The 24426-nt window shown below is 47.0% G+C and overlaps 1 protein-coding gene, 1 long non-coding RNA gene and 1 pseudogene across 3 annotated transcripts; 2 read left to right on the plus strand and 1 right to left on the minus strand.

The window, feature by feature from the left end:
* Positions 1–754: 754 nt before the first annotated feature.
* LOC140710427 (U3 small nucleolar ribonucleoprotein protein MPP10-like) lies at positions 755–3726 on the plus strand (annotated as a pseudogene).
* A 552-nt stretch (positions 3727–4278) lies between these two features.
* On the plus strand, positions 4279–20319 carry LOC103245313 (uncharacterized). Its single transcript, XM_073012000.1, has 13 exons — positions 4279–4386; positions 5296–5394; positions 7881–8018; positions 8891–8955; positions 11913–12190; positions 13848–13976; positions 15063–15113; positions 15202–15295; positions 15391–15497; positions 16863–16921; positions 17251–17392; positions 17719–19284; positions 19942–20319. The coding sequence occupies exons 5-13, from the start codon at positions 12107–12109 to the stop codon at positions 20002–20004; spliced, it is 2295 nt and encodes a 764-aa protein (XP_072868101.1). The 5' UTR covers positions 4279–4386; positions 5296–5394; positions 7881–8018; positions 8891–8955; positions 11913–12106; the 3' UTR covers positions 20005–20319.
* On the minus strand, positions 13113–23684 carry LOC119623393 (uncharacterized). Of its 2 annotated transcripts, XR_012091440.1 has the most exons (4): positions 22999–23679; positions 15231–15471; positions 13969–14158; positions 13113–13303 (listed from the first exon to the last, which is right to left on the minus strand). It is a non-coding gene; the product is annotated as an uncharacterized lncRNA (long non-coding RNA). The 2 variants fall into 2 exon arrangements; XR_012091439.1 differs by lacking the exons at positions 13113–13303; positions 13969–14158 and having other exon boundaries at positions 14795–15471; positions 22999–23684.
* Between the last annotated feature and the right edge of the window lie 742 nt (positions 23685–24426).

Genomic DNA, 24426 nt, shown 5'->3' on the forward strand with positions numbered 1-24426 from the left:
ATTTACTTCCATCCCTGCCCTGCCAGACCCTCTGGGCAGGATCCCCCACCTCTATGACCCACATACTGGAAGGTGCAGCGCCCAGGGCGCACAGCTCCCGGGTGGCAGTGGGGCTCATGCACAAGAAGGCCATCCCCGCGCTAAGCTGAGGCATTTCTGGAAGGTACCCTCTGCCCAGGTGCCGGCAGTGGCCGCGGAACCCGCCCCGGGGGACAGAGCGCATCATCAAGGTGCTTTGGCCACGTGGAGGCCTCCCCCTGGCCTCCTTCCCACATGCCCTGACCTATGGGGACCTTCACTGGCCCCTGTGTTTACCTAAAACTTTTGCCACGCGCCATCTCCGCTGTGTCCCTGTCAGCCGCTGACCCGAGCCAGGTGCGCGGTGCGGGGCGGGGCGACCCGGCAGGGGGCGTGGCGAAGGCTGCTGATTTCCTACCGCAAACACCACACCCACTTCACCTAAAGCAGAAATTAAAGCCAGGAGGCACCACCCCTTGTGGGCCCCTGAAAACTACAAAACCAAGTTTGGAGACAGTTCAAAGGCGCTTGGGTTGGCCAGTGGCAATTTTTGTTTCCCGTCCCTGTGCACAGGGGACAGCCCTCGCGCTGCCAGCGGCTCTGGCTGGGGGAGAGTCCGGAACCTATGGGCCGCGGAACTCTGGGCTCGGAGCTCCGATTTCCGCTAGGCGCGTCCTTGCGGTGCGCTTTCCCAGCGGCTCTCTGGCCCCGCTTGCCGCTTGTGTGGGGAGTTGGAGACAGCCATGGCCCCGCGGGCCTGGCGCTGACAGACCCTGCAGTGGTGTCTGACGGGGGTCGGGGGTGGGTAATGCCACCGGCTGCCCCAGCACATCCTCACATAAGTGCGCAGATCCCGGGCTCCAGTGCGACTGGGGTCGCACGTGGACACGGGTTGCAGACCCCTGGCAAATTGCTGAGCTGGGGGAAGGTAAGGGGAAAGGTAATTCACTTTTCCCCACATTTCAGAGGACCTAGGCTATCAACATTTTAAAAATTCTTAAAATTTTTACAGTATGGCTCTGTCCGTTGCATGTTATTGAAATCAACCGAACCTCAGTTATTAACGCCTAGAAGCTCCCCTTGAGGCTTGTTACGGCCCCATCCCCGCCCCCGCCACAAACTGTGTTGGTTTCTCCTTCGCCTTTGTGCTCCTAAAGCGCTCAGTGTTTACCTGTCATCATGCTTCATTGAAAGTACAAACCTGTCACTTGTCTGTCCACCCCAACTAAGCTTCTTGAGAATTAGAACTTTCATGTCTCTTCCCAGCACAAGCGTTTCATGTGTATTTTGTTGAAGAACTTCAAATATGATCTATAAAATTATGACTCATTTATATTTCAAACTCCAACCTCTCCCTTGAGTTCCCAGCTGACAGCAACTACAGACAGAGCTTAGTTGGAATTCAGTAGCACACAACTGGGATATCCCCACTGTCCGGCTTTTAACAATTTTTAAAATTTTGGTACTGTCAGCATCGCAAATTCAGTGTCCAAAATAGAGTAGAATGTTGTTTCTACCCACCCATACTCTGCCATCCCCTGAAGTCCTTTCCCCATGCTCCACCACTCAAGCCTTGCCTATCACAGTAAATGGCAGTTCTGTCTTTCCAGTTGCTCACACATAAAACTAGGCTGCTATTTTGATGTCTTCATTTTTCTCTATTCTGTATCTAATTCCTTAGCAATCCTGTCAGTTCTACCTCCAAACAGTACTCAGCATATTCACTGCTCTAACTCCAGCTTAAATCACCATGATCCTTTGCCTGGAATGCTGCATCAACCTTCTAATCACTCTACTTTCCTCTCCCTCCTTCCTCCCTTTCTTCTTCCTTCGTGTAAATTATCATTTCATCCTGCTTAAAATCTTTTCGTGTTTTCTTATTACACTTAAAATGGCAAACTCTTACCCTTGAGCCCTCTGGAATTTGGCTGCCATCAGTCTCTCCCACTTCACCTTCTGCCTCCTTCACACTCTAGCCACGCTCACTTTTTCATTCCTCAGGCTTACCAAGCTCAATTGCATCTTAGAGAATTTGTTCTTGCTGTTTCTTCTGCCTGGAATATGTGTTTCCCAATCTTTATAATACTATCCTTATCTGTAGGTTTCATCTCAGATGTCACATCTAAGAGAGGTTTTCTTTGACCACTGTAGCCAAAGCAAATGTTGATCACTGAAGGAAAAAGGGAATGACTGAATGGAGTGGTATATAGTGTAGCAGAGTTGATAATTTAAGGCTAAATCACTATGTATCTCCAAGCAAAGAGATTTGTAATGCTTTTCCTGCCTAAAATCTATACAGCTGATTCACAAATACTTGGTTCACAGGTATTATAGATCAGTGTGGCTCATCAGTTTATATGTTGTTGGGGCCAGAATCTATACTTACACTTCATTCAAATTTGATTTTACCGAAGAATTGGGGTTTTCATTTTTCGTTTAATTAACAGAGCTGTGAAATTATTATCTGTAATTCTAAATCTCGTTTTATTCCTCCCAATAGGATGCAAGACGGATTGGCATCAAAGTTCACTTCTTTAACAAAAGTGTTTTATGACTTTAATAAAATATTAGAGAATGGTAGGCTCCATGGAAGCCCTTTACAAAAACTTGTGATAGGAAGTTTTGGTGATGAGCAGACTTTGCAACAACCTGAGTTGCGAAATGACCCAATTGTACAAAGCTTCCAAAATGCAGTTAGTGAAACAAAGATGAAGATATCAGTCTCCCAGAGAGTGAAGAACAGGAGTGTGAAGAGGATGGTTCAGAGACACAGGCTGGTGGCCAGGAGGACGCAGAAGATTTAGAGGAGGAGGAGGAAGTGTCAGATATGGGTGGTGACAATCCTGAAGTGGGTGAGAGAGCAAACTCAAGCAAATGCCATCTGAGGAAAAGCCCAGTTTTCAGTGCTGAGGATTCTGATCTTGACTTTGGTATCAACAAATTGGAACAGCAGAGCAAGGTGCAAAACAAAGGACATGGAAAACCAAGAGAAAAGTCCATAGTAGACGAGATATTCCTCCAACTCTCTGCAATGGAGGCCTATTTAGAACACAGAGGAAAAGAAGAGGAACAAAAAGATGATGATGATGAGGTGGAAGATACTGATCTTTTTAAAGATATTCATGCTGATGAAGATGAAGGGGGACTCTCTGGAAGTAAAAAAGTTAAGGTAAAGTGTTGAGAGAGGAGAGAGCCCTTTCCTCCTCCTCAAATTAGCTTTTGTTCTGTTTTCCTAGGAGAGATGTAATTGTAGTCAGAAGATTTAGAGCTAAGAAATATTATGCTCTATCTTATCAGTTATAAATGAATCTGTACTTCCATTCAGTTTATGTTCCAGTTGTTCCTGTAATAGTTTTATGGTAGTGTTTTTAGTTGCCAATTTCACCTAGTAACTATTTTTTGACTTGTAGTGTTATTAAGTTAGAAAGTAATGTAGACATACAGTACACATACAAATATATATGCATGTGTTAATGATGTATTTTTCTATTCCTAATTAATAGCTTTAAAAATCTTTTTATATTAGTCAGGTAAAAGTTCCAGAAATGTGAAGTACAAAGATTTTTTTGATCCAGTTGAAAGGGATGAAGCCATAGCAAGTGATCATGATGATGAGCTGGGTTCCAACAAGATGATGAAATTGCTGAAGAAGCAGCAGAAGAACTAAGCATTTCTGAAATGTATTTTGAACCATCCTTTACAATGTGAACTGGAATTGCCCACTCATGTATTTGTACTTGTGGTTTTCACATATGTTTGTTTTAAGAAGTTAGATTCTCTCCTATCAGATATTTTCAAGATAGCCAGAGGAAAGTCTCTGGATTGAAAGGGACATTAGAGATCAATTAATGAAGAAAAATATTACTGGCAGTAGCAAACAAACCTTTCTTACCAGGAACTTTGATTTGGTTTTGTGCCCCAGAAATACTGTTATTTTTGTGAGATAGGAGGTTTGTATTATAGATCAATGAATGATTTGTTTTCTATATATTACACACTTTTTGTTCTGTTTCTTACATAGCATTTCACTGAAATGATACCTTCTCTTCCTTAATACCTGGAAGATTTTGGAAGTTCTGAGTATTTGGTTGCATTAGGCATATAAAAGAAGAAGTTTACTGGGGGAAAATATGTTTCCTTTTGTTTTTCTATTGGAAAGCAGTATATTTCTTTTTATAAGAGTTTTTGTAGTGTTGGGATGAAGATGATGACCTGGAAGAAAGTGAAGACAGTAAACAATGTAAAGAAAGCTTGAAAAGAGTGACCTTTGCTTTACTGGATGATGAGGCAACTGACGATGCAGGTGTTTGAAATGTAAAGAACAATTCTGATGAAGTTAAATCCTCTTTTGTAAAAAGACAGGAAAAGGTAATTAGGAATTTAAGGAATTTTTAATATGCTTGATATGATTGTGGAACTGACAGAGTACTAACAAACCTTCCCTGTTTTCCTTCTTTTTTGAGATGGAGTCTTGCTCTGTCATCCAGGCTGGAGTGCAATGGTGCAATCTCGGCTCACTGCAGCCTCTGTCTTCCGGGCACAAGTGATTCTGCCTCAGCCTCCTGAGTAGCTGAGATTAGAGGTGCTTTCCACAATGCCTGGCTAATTTTTCTATTTTTAGAAGACATGGGGTTTCACCATGTTGGCCAGGCTGGTCTCGAACTCCTGACCTCAGGTGATCTCCTGCCTCAGCCTCCAAAAGTGCTGAGGTTACAGGCGTGAGCCACTGTGCCTCAGCGTTCCCTATTTTTCGTGTAACTATTAACCATCCATCCTTTGAAAACAAATATCTTGGCCAGGTGCAGTGGCTTACGCCTGTAATCCTAGCACTTTGGTAGTCTGAAACGGGAGGATCACTTGAGCTTATGAGTTCAAGACCAGGTTGTGCAACACAGTGAGACCTGGTCTCTAAAAGAAATTCAAAAATTAGTGGGGCGTGGTGCTGTATGCCTATAGTCCATCTACTCGGGTGGCTGAGGCGGGAGGACCACTTGAGCCCGGGAGGTCGATGCTGCAGTGAGCTACGATCACGTCACTGCTCTCCAGCCTGGGCCGTGGAGCAAGATCCTGTCTTCAAACAAACAAACAGACAAACAGAAAACCGAAAATCTTGGGGCTACTCTCTAAAGCAAAAGCACACTATATAGAGATGCCATATGGAAAGCATCTGATTTGCAAAAATCAGTGCCTGCATTACCCAGCCTATAGCTTTCAATGTGGGGACTGTGTATAAAATGGTTGTTTCTTTTCTCTCTCCTCATGTCTTTATATGTATAGCATGTCTCTCCTGACAAAGCTGTCCTGAGAGCCTCTTGTAACTGTTTTCACTGCTCTGGAGGATACCGCCTGTGTCTTTAAGGTGCTCCACAGATGTTGGTGAGTGCAAAAAATAGCCGTAATTTTAATTAATACCATAACAAACATATCTTCCAAAGTATGTCTGATTTCAGACAAGTGAAATTTCATTTATTTTTAGTAGATGTAGTCTGGCTCCAATAATTTGGCTATATTATTTATCCAATCTTAACATTTTATTATAATGAAAATGAGAATAGTGCCAGGCACAGTAGCTCACACTTGCAATTCCAGCACTTTGGGAGGCTGAGGAGGGAGGATTCCTTGAGCCCAGGAGTTCGAGACTAGCCTGGGCAACATGGTGAAACCCCGTCTCCACTAAAAATTTTCAAAATGAGCTGGACATGGTAGCGTGAGCCTATATTCTCTGCTACTCGAGACTCTGATCCGGGATGATCGCCTGAGTCCAGGAGTTCAAGGCTGCAGTGAGCTATAATTGGACTATGGCACTCCAGCCTGGGCAACAGAGCTGGAGAATAGGCAAATAAGCCATACCAAGAATATCAAAAGAATTATTTTTAAAATCTGCGAACCTAAATTTAAATTCATCATTGCCAAATTGTCCCTAGAAGATAAATTCTAAAGGCAAAAAGAAAAAAAACAAAAAACAAAAAAGCCCATAAAGTATCAATAAGTTAGTGTCCTTCCATCCCACTCCTCCCACCCTCCCCCCACAAAAAAGAAAGGAAGGTTTGGTTTTGCTTTGAAATTTTATCAGACCTTCAAGTGAAGTTTTCAGTAAATCACAAATAATTTAATACCATTTCCACATATAAAGTAGAACTTTCAAGCTTTTTTCTTTCGAAACTGTTAGAATATGAAAACCCAAACCTGACAAAGGCAGCATTAACACACACACACTCTCTCATTCATGACTCGTGACGCAGACGTAGCCCAGTGGAAACATCATGCCGCACAACCATGTGAACCCTATTCTTTGGAATCACTCTTAGAAGATCTGGTACGATTCCTGGTCCAAGACGTTAAGGAGAAAATACATGGTTCCCTCCATATATGTTAGAAAGACATTTGATAAAATTCAGTGTTTATTTCTAATTTTTTTTTTTACTACTAGTGGATTATAAACACATCTAGCCAAAAGCTGCCATCATGCGTGATGGGTGAAATTCTGCAAACATCCCTTAAAGATCAGGAATAAGACAAAATGTCCAGTGTTACAGTTACCCCTGTTAATTAACACTAACAGTTAATAGCCACGTAAGCCAGTGCAACTACAAAAGATAAAGACAAGAGATTAGGAAAACTGCCGGGAGCCGTGGTTCACACCTGTAATCCCAGCACTTCGGGAGCTCAGGAGCTCACAGCACTTGAGCTCAGTAGTTTGAGGCCAGCCTGGGCAACATGGTGAGACCTCATCTCTGCAAAAAAATACAAAATGAGCTGGAGTGTCACATGCGCCTGTGGTCCCAGCTACTTGGGAGTCTGAGGTGAGAGGGCTGCTTGAGCCTGGGAGGCAGAGGCTGCAATGAGCTGAGATGGCGCAACTGTCCTCCACCCTAGGCAACAGAGTGAGACTGTGTCTCAAAAAATATATATATATATGTGTGTGTGTGTGTGTGTGTGTGTGTGTGTGTGTGTGTGTGTGTGTATTAGGGATACTAAAATGAAAACATTAGTGTTTGGAGAGAAAACCGAATGGATAAACTGAATCGATATTGGGAACACAAGATAATTCTGTAAGGTAGCTCAAAAAGCTGGCATTTTATACACTGAAGTCATAATTGTTGTCTTTTAAAAGTTTGAGATAAGAAGAATTTTGAGTTTACAGTCAAAAGAGTCAGGCTCCATCAAATACTAATATTCTAATCAAAGAATTACTTGCCTGGGCGTGGTGGCTCAGGCCTGTAATCCCAGCACTTTGGGAGGCTGAGGCGGGCAGATCACAAGGTCAGGAGATCAAGACCATCCTGGCTAACACGGTGAAACCCCGTCCCTACTAAAAATACAAAAAATTAGCCGGGCCTGGTGGCGGGCACCTGTAGTCCCAGCTACTCAGGAGGGTGAGGAAGAAGAATGGTGTGAACCCAGGAGGTGGAGCTTGCAGTGAGCCTACATCGTGCCACTGCACTCCAGCCTGGGTGACAGAGTGAGAGACTCCATTTCAAAAAAAAAAAAAAAAAAAAAAAAAAGAATTACTTAACTTTAGGATGCTCTAATAATCAAAATTGATAATTGATAGTGGCTTGTGAATAGATAGATCACTTGAATAGAATAGAGCTCAGAAATAAACCCAAATGCTTCTGAGGGAGTTAAGTATATTATAAACATGACATTTTAAATCAATGAGGAAAAGAAATCATTTGCAGCTCACCCCCCAATAGGCAGCAGGAATAGGAAGTCATTGGCAGAATAAAAAGATGGTAAGAACAGAATTGTGGAACAGTACATTTCTTGCTTCCCCACTTTTCAAAGTATTTTTTGCTTTTACACAAGTATGTGTAATATTATTTTCTAAGTGTATACTCATTCTTTTGTCTCTTTCTTAGATGAAAGAAAAGAGTTATATCTTTAGAAAAAGAGTTGTTAGAATAAAGCCTCGGCAGAGTCAGGGGGCAGTGACAGCACAGAAGAGACCAGAGAATAGCTTCCTGGAGGAGACCCTGCGCTGTGACCATGCTGTCCGGGTGGGTACGGTGCGCTCTTCTACAGAGTGTTCAGTTCTGTGCTTTTTCTATGGTTCCCTTTCATAGAAACATTTGGGGTGATGTTTCTTTTCCCTCAACTTTTTATTTTAAAAACTTGCAAACATAGAAAAGTTGATAAAATCATACAGTGAACGTCTTTATGCTATTCAACTGGATTCACTAGTTAACGTTCTGTCATATTTGTTTCTCTCTTCCGCATATGAAAGATTGTATATGTACCCTTTTAACCCCTGAATCATTTCAAAGTAAGTTGCCAGTATCAGAGCATTTCACTCTTAGGTACTTTTGCAGATATCTTCTAAGAACCAGGACATTCTCCTATATAATCACAATACCATTAATCTACCCCCAAAATTTAACGTCAATACACTAATGATACCTACTGTATAGATTATCATCAGCTTTCTTGCAGTAATCTGTGTACAAGACTTGCATCCTGTCACTGTCCACTGATTAAATTCTGAACTGTCCCTTGAAACCCTGGTCATCTCACTGCCTTCTTTCTTATGCCCATTAAGTCAAAATGAGCTCTCATTTTATTTCAGCGGAAAAGAGAATGGAAAAGAGGGGAAGAGTCCCTAGGTACCTGGGACAAAGTATGAGCACTTACTGCCACACGTATTCTAGTTCTGTAGTTTTCAAACTCCAGGGAGCACCTCAAGGCTTATTAAAGCACAGATAGCTGTCCCTCTTCCCCACTTTCTGATTCAGGAGGTGTGGGACTGGCCCAGGAATCTGCATGTCTAACAAGTTCCCACGTGTTGCTGATGCTGAGGGTCTAAGGACCACAATGTGAGGATCAGTGGTTTAGCAGATAGCTACCTAATTAATACATGTTTTATTTCCTTTAGCACCTGTGATTACAGAGGAAACACCTTTCACCTGGAAGATATCATTAAACAAGATAAGAGATCAGGTCAGTAAGAATTAAATTTAACTTAATTGAAATATCACTGAAATGTTTAGAAATCATATGACAGGCCAGGCACAGTGGCTTATGCCTGTAATCCCAGTACTTTGGGAGGACAAGGCAGAAGGATCCCTTGAGGTCAGGAGTTTGAGACCAGCCTGTCCAAGATAGTAAAACTCCGCCTCTACTAAAAATACAAAAATTAGCTGGGCATGGTGGTGCGTGCCTGTATTCCCAGCTACTCAGGAGGCTGAGCCAGGGGAATCGCTTGAACTTGGGAGATGGAGGTTGCAGTGAGCTGAGATGCACCACTGCACTCCAGCCTGGGCAACAGAGAAAGACTCCATCTCTAAATAAATATGTAAATAAATAAATAAATAAATAGTAAAAATAAAAAATAAAGGGTAGATGGGGCAGCTTTGCATACTGCACGCCCTGAAAATGGGCTGATTTCCCTCAAGAAGCAGGGATTTAAGCTCTCTAGCCTACATGGGATGCATACAGAAGAAAAAAGAAGAAAACAAAAAGAAATGTAAGTATAAATAAATGAAAACAACTCTTCTCCCTGATTATAAAGGAAATCACATTCTTTTTGTAAGAATTTGGATGACAAAATATAAAGAAAAATCTTTAATTTTGCCACTCAACACATTCTGGTTTGTTGCTTTTTACACTTTTTGTGCCTAGAAACATTTTAACGAAGTAGAATCATAATACATGGTCTTTTGTCACTGACTATATTTTCAGCATGTTTCTATGGGAGAAATATATCCTGGCATCATCATTTTTAATAACTGCATGTATGTTAAGTGAATCGTTGCCACCCCAGAGTGAATTTCCTTCCATATACATTTTAATGGACTTGAGTAAGGATTTTTGCACCAAATTCATAGATGTAGAATTTCTAGAGGAAAATAATATAAAACAGTTTTAGGATTTTTAAAAGAAATGATCAAATTATCCTGCAGGAAAATTGTTGAGTTTACACTCCCACAAACAGGGACGGAGCTCCAGGTTCCACCTGCCGTTTGTCATTTCTGCTGGTCTTTAAGCAGAACATCTCATTGTTTTCATTACATTTCTTTGATTTCTAGTGCTTTTGAATCCTTTTCATATGCTCATTGACCATTTTTCTTCTAGTGGGAAGTGCCGGTTTCTCCATTGCCCATTTCTTGCTGGAAATCATTCATATTTTTTCTGAGTAATTTTAAAGATTTCTTTATAGGCTAAGGATATAAACCTTTTATCTGTCATTGAGGTTACAAAGACTTTCTCCCGGTAAGTAATTTGTCATTTCACTTTATTTATTTATTTTTTGCTAGCAAAGCACCAAAGTCAAATTTCACTTAATTATTATCTTGCTGAATGAAAATATTTTAACCTAGTGATTTTACTGTAAATAGGAGCAGGACAGAATGTAATATCTAGATCTCATTCTGTCTCCCCAACTGGAGTGCAATGGCATGATCATAGCTACTGCAGCCTCAAACTCCTGGGCTCAAGTGATTTTCCCACCTCAGCCTCCCAAGTAGTTCTAGGACTACAGGTGTGTGCCGCCATGCCCAGCTAATTTTTAAAATATTTGCAGAGATGGAATTCGCTATGCTGCGCAGGCTGGTCTTGAATTCCTGACTTACCCCACCTTGGCTTGCCAATATGCTGGGAAGACAGGAGTGAACTACTGCTCCCGGCCAAGAGCTTACTTTTGTTTGCTAGGAGTGTTCTTGGTATTTTTTTGTATTTGAGACTTTCATGCTAGTGCTGAAGTATTACACTCACCATCTGAGGTTTACAAGACTTTTGTTTTAATATTGAACAGAGGGAACTGTTTAGTTTTGCATCTTTGCAGGTATACAAAATGTGCCTAGCAGGACTCTGCTTTGTATCCATTGAAAAGCAAGAAGTAATACAGTAAAACTATAAATCGTAGAACTTTAGAAAAAAGCTTACTTTGGGATAAGAAGCACACAGGTAATGGAGCAAATCATGAAAAAGTCAACCCTTGATCCCAGGTAGCAAGCACTACACAGTGACAGAACACAGTTCTTGGTTTTCATGATTGCAAGTCACAGCCAAGTATCAAGTGAGAAATTCAGTTTCATTTTCAGGGCTTAGAGAGGCCAGGTGATTCTAGAAAAATAGGATTTAGTGATTAACCTCATGAGAGTCGGCGTTATTTATGTCCTTTTCTCTCCCGCATCACTTAGCATTTAGCCTTACTTTAGAAGGGTCCTGTATTTGTTTTAAACTTGTAAAGACCTTTGAGTGCTTATTAAATGGAAAACTTTCTGTGTGTGTGTGTGTGTGTGTGTGTGTGTAGGTATGTATGCATGTGTGTAAGTATATATGTATTTAGAGAAAAAGTCTCGTTCTGTAGCCCAGGCTGAAGTGCAGTGGCATGATTTTGGCTCACTGCAACCTCCGCCTACCAGGTTCAAGGGATTCTCCTGCCTAACCACCCAAGTAGCTGGGATTACAGGTACCTGCCACCATGCCCAGATAGTTGTGTATTTTTAATGGAGACAGGGTTTCATCATGTTGGTCAAGCTGGCCTTGAATTCCTGAACTCAGGTGATCCACCCGCCCCAGCCTCCCAAAGTGCTGGGATTACAGGCATGAGCCGCCACACCTGGCTCTAAAGTTTTGTGTTTTTAAAGATGTTAGACAGGTTTCTTGTTTTTTTTTTGTTTGTTTGTTTAATAAAACCTTAACAATAATATAGGAGAATAAGAGAAAGTTTTTCCAAAAAAGAGAAATCATTGTGATTATTTATCTTATTGAAATATAGGATAATATAGTCTTTATCAATCATCAAGCACATTATAAGTTTCCATTTTAATAGGATTTGTACCTCAATTGAGGTTATACAGTTTTAAAGTTTTTAAAGTGAAAGCCAGCCCCGCCCCTCTCCTGGAGTGGGCGGGGACAGCAGTTGCATGGCGGCTTTCCTTGTGACACCACAGGTCCTTCATGACACGCTGCTGTCTGGCCACGCCTCCTTTCCCTTGCATCTTATTGACCAATGAGCTTGAAGCATTAAGGCCACGCCCCTATTCTGCATTCTACTGTGGCCCTGGTTAAGCCTCCTCTGGCTCAGTCACACAGCTACGTGGCAGGTGACTGGAGGTGTATAGTTGTCCTCGCCTGGACTGTGCTGATGTGGCCCCAACCCCACCGCCCTACCCATCCCATGATGTCCGAAGAAACCCTACAGAAAAAATCGGCTAAGGCCAAGGAAAAGGTAAAATGTACCAGGTTGCAGCACCCCAACTCAGCCCCAGGCTCCCTCTGACAGCCAAACTGCTGCCAGAGTCTGTGCCACTGCTGAGGCACACCTGGCTGCCCCTCCCCCAGTGCCTCTGGGCTCCCCACACCCAAATCTTGTGAGCCAGCCCAACCCCCTCATGAGTCCTGCCCCTGCCCTCACCAGTCACCCCAGGGTGACTTTGAGCTGGTGACTTCTGGGGCTTCCCACTCCGTAGTCCACTCTTACCTCCTGCTACCCGAAACCCGACCTCCCTGGGGTCTTTGGGCTCATGTCTCCAAGCACCTGGGTGCCCCAGAACCTGCCCTCCACCAGTTGCCCCAGAGTCACTTTGGACAGGTGACTCCTGGGGCTCCCTGCTCCATACTCGGCCCTCACCTCCCACCGCCCCAAGCCTGACCTCCCTGGGCTCTTTGGGCTTGCGTCTCTAAGGACCTGGGTCCCAATCCTGTGACCCCCCTCCCGAATCTCAAAGCGGCAACTTGGGCATTGCACTCACGTGTCCCCCACCACTCCACTGAGGAGTGGAATGTAGTGATGTCGCAGTCCCTCTAGGAACTGTCATTACTGCAACGAGACCGTTCTCTGGACTTAGGACCCAGTCCCCTAAGTGTTTTTGCCCATTTCAGGTTCCTCTGGTTGCAGCACAGGTTTCCAGCTGGAAGGGGAATGGGGACCCTGGGACCTAGGAGAGAGAGGTTTCAGGCTGCCTTACTTCCTTAATACAGACATTGACAGTGTGAAAAGCCAACAAGTCCCCCATGAGCTCAACACGTTAACAGTGTCTCTGGGTGGCAATGGGAGAACAGGTTTGATTTGGTTTTCTCCCAGGCTTCTACTCTCCAGAGAGATTTTAACATTGTTTCTGAGTTCTCCACCTCAGATTTGAATTCTCCATTGTTCTGGGACCAGAGTGCCCCTCAGTCAGTGGTTGCTGGAGTGAGATCTGCCTATCTTCTGTGGAACAGATCTTGGGAAACTGAACTTGACAGCTTGAATCTTCCTCATGTCATCTCCACCTGGGGTACTTCGAGTGCCACAGGATAAATATGGGGCATCTTTCTGAAGCATCAGTTTCCTTTGAGTCTACTGAGAGACAAAACATTAATGTACTTAGGAGTGACTGTCACACAAATTCATAAGAATATACAAGACTTCTCTCTGAAATGAGGGTTGGGTTGTCCTCTTTGTGTTACGTTCCCAGATTTCACAGAAAGGCAGCCTTCTGCCATGAGCATACATTAATATAAAAGTTTGAGAGGTAGTGGTGCACTTCTTCACACTAACAGACGTGTGAGGGTGTATGACTCTAAACCACACGGTGTACAGCTCCTGCCTATGTCATATTTGCTTTTCTGCCTTTGCCTCTGGTTTTGGTCCCTGGCAGCTGCTGATTTGTGGCAAAATCCCAGAGCTCAGAGTCAGAAGACTGAGTTTAAGTTCCATTATTGCCTTCTGTTCAGCCATGGTATCAATCCCTCTCAGTCACTAAGTGATTGTGACAACACTTCCTACAGTTGTTGGTGGCATTAAATCAGATGGTGCATAAGAGTATTTTGTATGAACTGTAAAGCAGGATGTGACTGTAGGAGTTTATAGTTCTCATGAGTATCACTGCTCTTCCTTTCCACAGTTGAGAGACTACCATCCCCAGGCCAACCCTAGTGTTGGTACAGGAGCAAGCGACACCAAAAAGAAGAACATCAATAATGGTGCTAACCCTGAGACAACCACTTCTGGTGGTTGCCACTCACCTGAGGATGTGAGTCTTGGCTGGCCAGGCTCCTGGGGACAGAGGGCCCAAGGGGTGGTGGAGGGTAATTGTTAAGATTGTGGAAGAACTCCCAGGTACTGCTTAAGAATTCTGGGTTTGAATCCTCTCCATCTGCTGGGCATATGATATAGGGCAAATTCCTGGAGCTCTTTGGGCCTCTCTTTTCACATCTGTAAAATAGGAGTGGTGTGGTTTTACCTACATTGGTGAAGTTTACATGAGATTTATCATTGTTGTTTTTATGTTAATCCCTAGTCCACGGCCTGCTGTAAACTCTCCTTCTCGGGCTTGTGTTTCCTGAGGTAGAGTTAGAGAGTATCAGAGTTGTCTGTTAGCTCTGAGAGCCCGAGAGTTAAAGGCCCACTAGAATGGAAACCTCGGGACCAAGGGTTCCTATCTGCCTTTTCCGTCCTATATCCGCGCTGTGAAGAACCGTCCCTGGCCCGTATGTGCTCACTCAATGTTTGTTGAATGAATGCACCTTTCTAAATCACAAGCTGGCAGAAGGGTGGGCTCTTCTCACACTCCATCTCTGAAGGTTTCTGTGACTGTCTTTTTGAGAGAATCTAGTTTCAGACTTTGAGTTCTGTGGCTGTGGCCAAAAACCAACAAAGACCCAAGTCCTTTTACTTTGGGAGTTGAGGAGAGTTTACCAGTTCGTGTTCCCATTGGGTCTCAGAACTACCTTTAAAATCCATCCCTGGCCCCTGCCTACCGCTTCCTGGCCTGGGGAATAGAGTTGAAGGGGCCACCCTCAGTCACCTTCCTTTGACTCTCCCCACAGAAACAACAGAACCGAGCCCAGCTGGAAGAAGTAACGTGATTTCTTTGTTTGCTCACATGACTGCTGGGTTTGGAGGGCACTCAGCCGTAGAGGCCCCAGTCTCATCTTGCCCACTCCCAGCCTGGGGAAGAAGGCTCACCCCCCGGATCCCACCCCGTCCACACAGGGTCCCTGATAACCTGGTCCCATGGGTGGGCCTGTCCTGGGGCAGTGGTGCCGTTCTGGGGGCATCTCTTGCTGTGCCATCTCTGCCTCCCCCTAGTAAGAGCTCTGTCTTCCTCTTTCTATAGGAAAAGAAGGCAAGCCACCAACATCAGGAAGCCCTAAGGAGGGAGCTAGAGGTGAGTGGAAGGTGTGAAGTTCTCTCCTGTCCTCTGGAGAAGGTTTCTTTGCTTCTCTTTCAGCACTTGCTTGTCTTTTCTCCCAAAGGCCCAGGTTCATACCATACGAATCCTTACATGTGAGAAAACCGAGCTTCAGACGGCACTCTATTACAGCCAGTGTGCTGTCCAGCAGTTGGAAGGTGGGAATCTGGCACCCGGTCATCCTTCAACCTGGCACTTTCACAGGCCTTTAGGGGGAATCCTTTGGGCCGCATCTGAATGTCTGTCATTCCAGGAGAGTCCAGGCATCTGGTCAGCCGCCTGCATGATTCATGGAACTTTGCAAGAGATTTAGAGCGGGATCTCTCTGCTGTTGCTACACAGAAGAAGGCGGCTGACAGGGTGAGTCCAACCACCTGCCCCGTCCCCTGGGAACCCGGCTTCACAGATGGAGGAGTGAGCCTAAAAGTCCCTTCTGCAGGATGGAGTGTCCTGCCCAGAATGCAGCATGGCCATTTCTTGCTGCTTTTGTGTGTGGTGGTTAGAGGCTGACGGGGGCTGAGTCGGCTGCTGTGGGTGAGCTGGGGGGCGCCGTGGGGAGTGAGCACTGGACATAGAGCTCGCAGGCCAAGTGCCCGCCCTGCCCATATTTGACTGTGGCCTTGGCCAAGTCCCAAGTGGCAGTTAGGATACTTATACCATCAAGGTACAGAAGAGTAGCTTGAGTATGTTATTATTTGTGTTGAGAGAGGGAGCCTGTGTATGTGTGTGTGTGTGTGTGTATTATGGGAATATACAATAAACATGTTTGTAAGGATTCATAAACATCTCAGGAGAGAGGAACAGTGTTGGGGGGAGATATTTCCCTTCTGTACTTTGAGTTTTGGACGATTCGAATGTATCATCCTTTCAAAATGTCAACAAATGATTAATTTCCTCCTTCTTATCTTTGCCCCTACCCCCAGTGAAAGAATGGGCTTAGAGAATCAGACATACCTGGGTGTTGAAAACCCAGCTCTACGTGATCTTAGGCAAGCACTTAACCCTCAATACCCCATGTTTTTCATCTATACGATAGAGGTAATAATGGTAACCGTCTCCTATGGAGGTTGTGAGGATTAAATGGGATTGTTAGTGCAGTGCCTGGTGAAGCAGTCAGTAAAGGTTCCAACAGTGGTAGTAGTAACAGTAAGAACAATAGCAATACCATCTGATGTCTCAGGGCCCCTGCTAGCCAGCTATGAATTCAGTTTCTTTCCCTGTCCCTTCCACCTTTACTGAGTTCTTTGAAAAACAAATGAGGGCCAGGTGCTCTGGCTCATGCCTGTAATGCCAGCACTTTGGGAGGCCAAGGCTGGCGGATCACCTGAGGTTGGGAGTTCAAGACTAGACTGACGGACATGGAGAAACCCCATCTCTACTAAAAATACAAAGTTAGCCGGGCGTGGTGGCACATGCCTATAATCCCAGCTAATCGGGAGGCTGAGGCGGAGGTTGTGGTGAGCTGAGATTGCGCCATTGCACTCCAGTCAGGGCAACAAGAGTCAAACTCTGCCTGAAGAAAAAGAAAAAGTAAGTAAGAAAGAAACAAAACAAAACAAAAAAGAAAACCAAAGGAGACCCTGGGCTTGGAAGTGCCTTGGGAGCATGTCAGGTGTGACTGGGAGTGGGGAGTGGTGTGTGGAGTGGTCACGGTGGCTGTTGTTCCTGGTCGGCCAGCCGCTCCTCTGCCTGCTCTATCCTGACTTCACCTTTCTCTATTTGCAGTACATCAAGGAGTTAACAAAGGAGAGGGACGCCCTGAGTCTGGAACTGTACAGGAACACGTAGGATGGGGGACGGTGGGATGGGAGGTCTGGGGGCTCTTCGCGTGGGGGGTGTGCTGGGAGGTGGGGGTACAGGTGAGCATGGTGAGAGGCTCATACAGGTTTTCATGTGTGCACAGGGAAGCTCTAGTGCCGGCTGTGCCACTGACTCATGGGGTAGCCTCAGGCAACTCATGTCTTCTCTCTGGCCTGCCACCTGGGGCTTTAAATTCCTGGGGTCCCATCCAATGCCACGGTTCTGTGGTTGTGGGGTGAAAGCAGAGGGTTGATCACCAAAGCAGTCCTTTCTGTTCTTCGTTCATTCCTTTATCTACTGCCTCTGGTCGTAGCATAACCGATGATGAGCTGAAGGAGAAAAATGCCGAACTACAAGAAAAACTTCGACTTGTAGAATCTGAGAAGTCTGAGATCCAGCTCAATATAAAGGAGCTAGAAAGGAAGCTGGAGAAGGCCAAGCTCCTGCTGCCACAGGCAAGCGGCTACAGCCCCCGGGGTTGTGGGATCCCCGTCCGGCTGGGACCATGGTCTAGGGATCATGCAGGGTATGGGGAGGCTCCAGTCACGAGCTAGAAGATTTGGGTCCTTGTTCTGGTCCCGCCATAGAATCCTCTAGAGTGTACTAAAAATCTACAAAAGTGGGGCCCTGCCTGGGGAATCAGAATCTCAGAGTTAGGGCTTAAAAATATATATTTTAAAGGATCATGGGTGAAAACCATTGTTTGATAGATTACATTTAGATGACTATCCCATGAGTCTGTTTCCTTCTGAGGTTCAAACCAACACTTTCACTATTCCAGCAGCAGCTGCAGGAGGAGGCTGACCACCTGGGTAAGGAGCTTCAGAGTGTGTCAGCGAAGCTCCAAGCCCAGGTGGAAGAGAACAAGTTGTGGAACCGCCTGTACCAGCAACAGGAAGAGAAGATGTGGAGGCAGCAAGAGAAGATACACGAGCAGGAGGAGAAGATACGGGAGCAGGAGGAGAAGAGGCAGGAGCAGGAGAAGGAGATGTGGAAGCAGGAGGAAAAGATAAAGGAGCAGGAGGAGAAGATGCGGGAGCAAGAAGAGAAGAGGTGGGAGCAGGAGGAGAAGATGTGGAGGCAGGAGGAGAAGATGCATGATCAGGAGGAGAAGATAAGGGAGCAGGAGAAGAAGATGCACAAGCAGGAGGAGAAGATACCAGAGCAGAAGAAGAAGAGGCAAGAGCAGGAAGAGAAGATATGGAGGCAGGAGAAGAAGATACGGGAGCAGGAGGAGAAGATGCACAATCAGGAGGAGAAGATACGGGAGCAGGAGGAGAAGATGCACAATCAGGAGGAGAAGATACGGGAGCAGGAGGAGAAGATGCACAATCAGGAGGAGAAGATACGGGAGCAGGAGGAGAAGATGCACAATCAGGAGGAGAAGATACGGGAGCAGGCGGAGAAGATGCACAATCAGGAGGAGAAGATATGGGAGCAGGCGGAGAAGATGCACAATCAGGAGGAGAAGATACGGGAGCAGGCGGAGAAGATGCACAATCAGGAGGAGAAGATACGGGAGCAGGCGGAGAAGATACGGGAGCAGGTGGAGAATATGCATGAGCAGAAGGAGAAGATAAGGGAGCAGGAGGAGAAGATGCACAATCAGGAGGAGAAGATACGGGAGCAGGCGGAGAAGATGCATGAGCAGAAGGAGAAGATACGGGAGCAGGAGGAGAAGATGCACAAGCAGGAGGAAAAGATACGGGAGCAGGAGAAGAAGAGGCAGGAGCAAGAAGAGAAGATGTGGAGGCAGGAGGAGAAGATACGGGAGCAGAAGGAGATAATACGGGAGCAGGATGAGATAATGCGGAAGCAGGAGGAGAAGATGTGTGAGCAGGAGGAGAAGCTGGGGGAGAAGGAGGATATGCTGTGGGAGCAGGAGGAGAAGATGTGTGAGCAGGAGGAGAAGTTGGGGGAGAAGGAGGATATGCTGTGGGAGCAGGAGAAGAAGATGTGTGAGCAGGAGGAGAAGCTGTGGGAGAAGGAGAAGATGGTGCGGGAGCAGGAAGAAAAGCTGTGGGAGCAGGAGAAGAAGATGGGGGAGCAGGAGGAAAAGATGTGGAGGCAAGAGAAGAAGCTAGGGGAGCAGGAGGAGAAGATGTGCAGGCAGGAGGCGATGATGCGGGAGCAGGAGAAGAAGATGTGGGAGCAGGAGGAGAAGATGTGGAAGCAGGAGGAGATGATATGGGAGAAGGAGCAAAAGATACGTGAGCAGGAGGAGAAGATGTGGAGGCAGGAGGAGAAGATGCGGGAGAAGGAGGAGAAGATGCAGAGGCAGGAGGAGAAGATGCGGGAGCAGGAAATGAGGCTGTGGCAGCAGGAGGAGAAGATGCAGAAGCAGGAGGTGAGGCTGCAGGAGCTGGAGGAGAGGCTGGGGGAGCTGGGGCGGAAGGCCGAGCTTTGGGGGAGCAGGCGGAGGTGGGTGCAAACCCTGGAGATCATACAGAACGACCTCACCACAACTTAGCAGATGGTGGTTGGCTCCCTCTGCTTTTCCACCAGTCTGTGGCCTACAGCTTCAATGGTGGGAAGAAGGGTGTGAGATTTGAGGCTGGGGAGGGAGGCATGGGCCTCTAGGCAAGGGAGGCAGTCACTTAGGCCTGGAGGAAGGGGCCAGGGGCCAGGTGCCTTGGCAGATAACACAGCCCCACTGTGCCCTCGCCACCCTGTTTATGGGCCCAGAATCTGGAAGCCAGCCACTGCCTACCCTGACGCCTATCCTGCAGGTGGAGCTGAAGAGCCAATAGCCTCAGAGTCTGCAGCAGCAGCCAGACCATTCCCTGGGTCCCCTGCAGCAGTACGTGGCCGCCTATCAGCAGCTGGCCTCTGAGAAGGAGGCTCTGCCCAGCTGCAGCAGCAGGAAGCTCAGGGTAAAGCGGTGGCCGAGGTGGCCCCCGAATAGTTGCAGGAGACCCAGTTGAGGGAGTTGATGAGGGTGGGACCCCAAGGGGGACGACCTGGCAGCCTCCGTGCCTTCTCACTCTCTTTTCTGGCCCCTTAGGAGCACCTGGAAGCTGCCATCTACCGAGCACGTGACAAGAAGGCAAAAACAATAAACATGTAAAAGCCGGCAGCAAGGCCTGGAGAAGAGTCAGCTGCCATGTGACTGTTTAGAATATAGTCTGAGTACAAACCTGGAAAAAAAAAAAAAAAAGAAAATTAATTTATTTTAAATTGCGGCAAAATATTGGTCAGGCACAGTGGTTCATGCCTGTAATCCCACCAATTTGGGAGACTGAGGTGAATGGACCACCTGATGTCAGGCGTTCCAGACCAGCCTGGCCAATACAAAAATTAGCCGGGCATGGTGGCGCATGCCTGTAGTCCCAGCTACTTGGGAGGCTGAGGCAGGAGAATCGCTCGAACCTGGGAGGCAGAGGTTGCAGTGAGCTGAGATCGTGCCACTGCACTCAAGCCTGGGTGACAGAGCGAGACTCCTTCTCCAAAAAATAAAATAAAATAAAATAAAAATAACAAAAAAAACCTTTCTTCCTTATCTTCCTTACATGTATGTTTCTATTGTTTTTTTTCTTGTATGTTTCTATTGGTTTTTTTCTTGTATGTTTCTATTGTTTATTTTTTTTTTCTTGTTCTTTCTCATTTAGTCTTGTCTTTTCTTATGGCGTTCCTAGTAACCTTTTATCTGCCTCCAGAGAGTATTGACTTTGACTTTATGGCACACAATTGGAGTAAGGGCAGATCACCTTCATCTAGTTTGGGATAAAGCTGTTTCAAAGCAGGTTTTAGTTTTTGTGACGGCTGGTCTGTTTTTTATTCATTTGGACTGCTAGGGGTGACCCTTCCAGGGTTCCCACCAAGGTCCCATCTCCTTACTGGGACCCAAATTCTCATTAGGTCATTTCAGCCCTGTGAGTGCCAAACATTCAGCTAGGCTCTCCAGCCTCTTAACCACCACTTCAGACTCAGTTTCTTAACCTCTTAGCCCTCTACTGTTAACCAATCACCAAATGTGGGAAAAGCACTACAGACTATCAGGGTCACCTCCTAGGCCTGGTCACTCAAGTCGTGACTGAGGTCTCCAATTACCTTCAAACAGTTGTTTTGGTGGTGGGGGCACATTTTTGTCCAGTTTCTCTAACTGTTTTTGTGGAGAGGCTAATCTATAACAAGCTACTCTGCCTTTAGTGAAAGTTGAAAACCTTCATCTGTCTTTTTTTTTTTTTTCTTTTGAGATGGAGTCTCGCTCTGTTTTCCAGGCTCCAGTACACTGGTGTGATCTCTGCTCACTGTAACCTCCGCCTACTGGGTTGAAGCAATTCTCCTGCCTCAGTCTCCCGAGTAGCTGGGACTACAGGCCTGTGTCCCCATGCCTGGCTAATTTTTGTATTTTTAATAAAGACAGGATTGAACCATGTTTTCCAGGCTGGTCTCGAGCTCCTGACTCAGGTGATCTACCCGCCTTGGCCTCCCAAATTGCTGGGATTACAGGCGTGAGTCACTGCGTCTGGCCCATCTCTCTTTTAAAAAATGTTTTTAATTTGAGGTTAATTTATCTTCAGTGAAATGCACAGATCTGGTGTATATTTTGATGAATTTCAACAAATGCATTACCCATGTATCCCACCTCCTTTGAAGATATAGAACATTCCTATCATCCCGAAAGTTCTCCTGTGCTTTAACCCTGTCCGGCACTCCCCCAGCAGCTGATGAACCTGCTGACGACATTGGTACAGGATTCTGGTCTCCCCAAAAGAGCTGCTTTGACAAGCCTGCTTGCCTTACCCAGCACTAAGTCTCTGTCTGCTCTCTCAAAATTTCCATCTTTAAACTGGTTGTACCTATAACCCTCCCTTGTCAAGTCAGTAGATAAACCCTGAAAATAAACACCCCTTCCTGGCGCAGCCCACAGCCTAATCTTTCCTGTATCCCCAAACTATCAGACATGTCACTTGCCTGCTGGTTCACCCTCACTAGGGTGGCAGCTGCACAGGAGCAGTTGGGCTGACCCGTTAAGCAAGAAGCCAGTCACTGGTCAGTGACACTCAGACCCCAGCCTGGGTGAGCCTGGCTGAAAGCCCCCTTCTTTCTGGTCCGACTGTGGCGAGAGGGGCGGAGCATACACAACTCTACTGCCCTCCTCATCCTTCAGCTGTGCTTCCTCCTGGGAGAGGGAGCTGTTCATTAATCTGGCCAAAGCCTTCTTGAGGGCTGTAGGTTTGACAGGCTGGGTGTGTGGGGGCCACCGTGCTAGAGAGAGAGGCTGCTGTGTCAGAAGGCAGCCACCTGGCCAGAGGAGGGTCAACCCCCTTGGTGACCTCCTTCCCCTGGCTGGACACAGTGCCCTGCACTCTCCACATGTGACTGCTCCCCTCAGAGCCGCTTCCAGGGGAGGGGTTCTAACCCTGTGGGTGGGGACACTGTGTTAGTTTATAGTGGGCCATGGCTCCCTCTGACATCTCCAACTCAGAGGCAGTGGAGAGAAGATGAGAAATTCCCCGCACCTCCTCCCTCAGCACCCACCTCTGCACACACCCACATATGGAGACCCTGACGGTGGTCCCTGGGAGTGCCAACATCTGCGCCTCCTTTCTATGCCTGCAGCACCCATGCCAAGTCTCCAAACCCTCACCCACCTGGTTCAGTAGAGGCTGCACTGCCTGGGGTCCTGCCCCTACACCTGGGCCTCTGTACCCATCAGTTCCCCCAGTCTGGTTCTTATTTCCCCACACAAGTAGGGAGCCTGTAAGGTCACCTGCTGAGCAAGCTGGGGGAGAGAGTAGGGCGGGGCTGGGAGGATGAGGAGGAGAAGCTTATGGTCGTGCTGGAGACTCAGCGGAGCAGAGTCTATGCAGGCCCATTGGCTGCCTGGCCAGTGGTGATCCCGCTCCCACCCTCGTTTCTTCTTTAACAAAACCATGACCGCATTAAATATTGGACACCTATAAACCTCATGGACCCTCCTCCAGCCTCCCCACCATGCATTGGTGAGTCTAAGTCAACTCTAGTCATTTCATTCCTCTGGACACTGATTGCCGGGGGCTTGGGCATGAGCTGCCTCTTCACCTGAGCCTGAGCCACAGGTGTCCTCTGCACCTACCAACTGATGCACTGGGCCAGGGAGAGCTCCGTCTCGATGGAGATGAGCTGTGAGGAGCTGGTGGCTGGGCGGATCAGGTTGTTGTAACGGGTTTTGTTCAGAGGGTCGTCCATCAGCTTCTGCTCGGCATGGGCCATGTGGCAGTCCCCTGGCTAAACACACAGACATCCTGGGTCCTTGAGCAGCTGTCCCCCACTGCAGCTGACAGCTATGAAGCGGGAGCCGAGAGGGCCAGGGAGCACAGGCACCCCAAGGGCCAGCTGAAGCAGTGAAGGAGCTGACAGGCCTGGCTCTCCCTGGGGACTTCAAATGACATTCATGACAGAGCTCAGCTACCTCCTCCCATGCCACACCTCTTCCTCCTCCTCCTCCCTCGATCAATGAACAGCATCCCACGCTCCACACATCTGATACAAAATTGGGTGTCTCTTTCAGACTCCTGCCTTGGTTCATCCAAGTAATTACCAAGTCCTGTCTGTCCTCCCATTTCCACAGCTACAGCCACGTCCCTGCCTCCCCTGCCCTGTCCACCTTCTGGTCTCTCCACCCGCACTCTGTCCCCACCATCCATGTGCCATACAGTGGCAGACTGGTCTTTCTAGAGCACACTGGACTAGGGCCCTTCCCTGCCCACAGCTCTCAGAGCTGGAGGTGGAGTTGAAACTCATGGTTTGACATTCAGAGCTCTTTCCCCCTCGGCACTGGCTTATCCAGAGCGCTCACAGTGCGGCGCAGGAGCCCCTGACTCAAGTGTGGGTTTGGTGCACAACTGGGTCTGAGGTGGTGCTTTCCGTATGAAGAGACAGGACTGAGATGGGGGGATGTTCTGGGTTCAGAGTTAGACCCACAGAGTGCAAGGTTTCTCGGAGACACCAAATGGAGGGTCCAGCTGGCAGGTGGCTCCTGGTCTGGAGCTTCAAGGAGAGGTCTCAGCTCAGAGCCACACTCAATAGCCAGCTGAAATGCAGCCTCCTGCAGGGAGCCCCTGGAGCTTCCACAGCCTCAGATCTGCCCCTCTGCATACCCCAGATCTCTTGCCAAGTGTCGTTTGGTTCTTCGTGTCATCTCCCTCCCATGTCTGGGAGTAAAGGTGAGGTGCAGGGACTGGAGCTTGTATACTCTGGTGTCTTAAGGGAGAAAGTGTCAAGTGGAGTGGAAGCGGCTTGGAAAGACGGAGACTCAGAGGAGAGTGAAGGACACGTGACCAGGCGAGCCTGGGAGCAGGAAAAGAGATGAGCGTGAGCAGAGGAAACTGCTGGGGCAGGGGGCGGACATGAGTATCAGGGAATCAGGGGGCTGGAGAGGTGGGGTTGGGGATGCTGACGCGGGGCTGCCTGACTCCTCAGGCTCAGGAGTCAGTTACATGTCCTTCCTGTGGAGGCTCGGCCTAGATTCTGAGTCCTGCCTCTCATACCTGGGGCTACTACC

This window comes from Chlorocebus sabaeus, chromosome 26 (assembly GCF_047675955.1).
Source record: "Chlorocebus sabaeus isolate Y175 chromosome 26, mChlSab1.0.hap1, whole genome shotgun sequence".
Classification (NCBI taxonomy): Eukaryota; Metazoa; Chordata; class Mammalia; order Primates; family Cercopithecidae; genus Chlorocebus; species Chlorocebus sabaeus.

Bases quoted from the DNA above. Each gene is read 5' to 3' on its own strand.
- LOC103245313 (XM_073012000.1), top strand. From the start codon at position 12,107: ATGTGGCCCCAACCCCACCGCCCTACCCATCCCATGATGTCCGAAGAA. The intron at 15,296-15,390 runs GTGGGAATCTGG...CTGTCATTCCAG, and splicing joins TGCTGTCCAGCAGTTGGAAG to GAGAGTCCAGGCATCTGGTC. The intron at 16,922-17,250 runs GTAGGATGGGGG...CTCTGGTCGTAG, and splicing joins CTGGAACTGTACAGGAACAC to CATAACCGATGATGAGCTGA.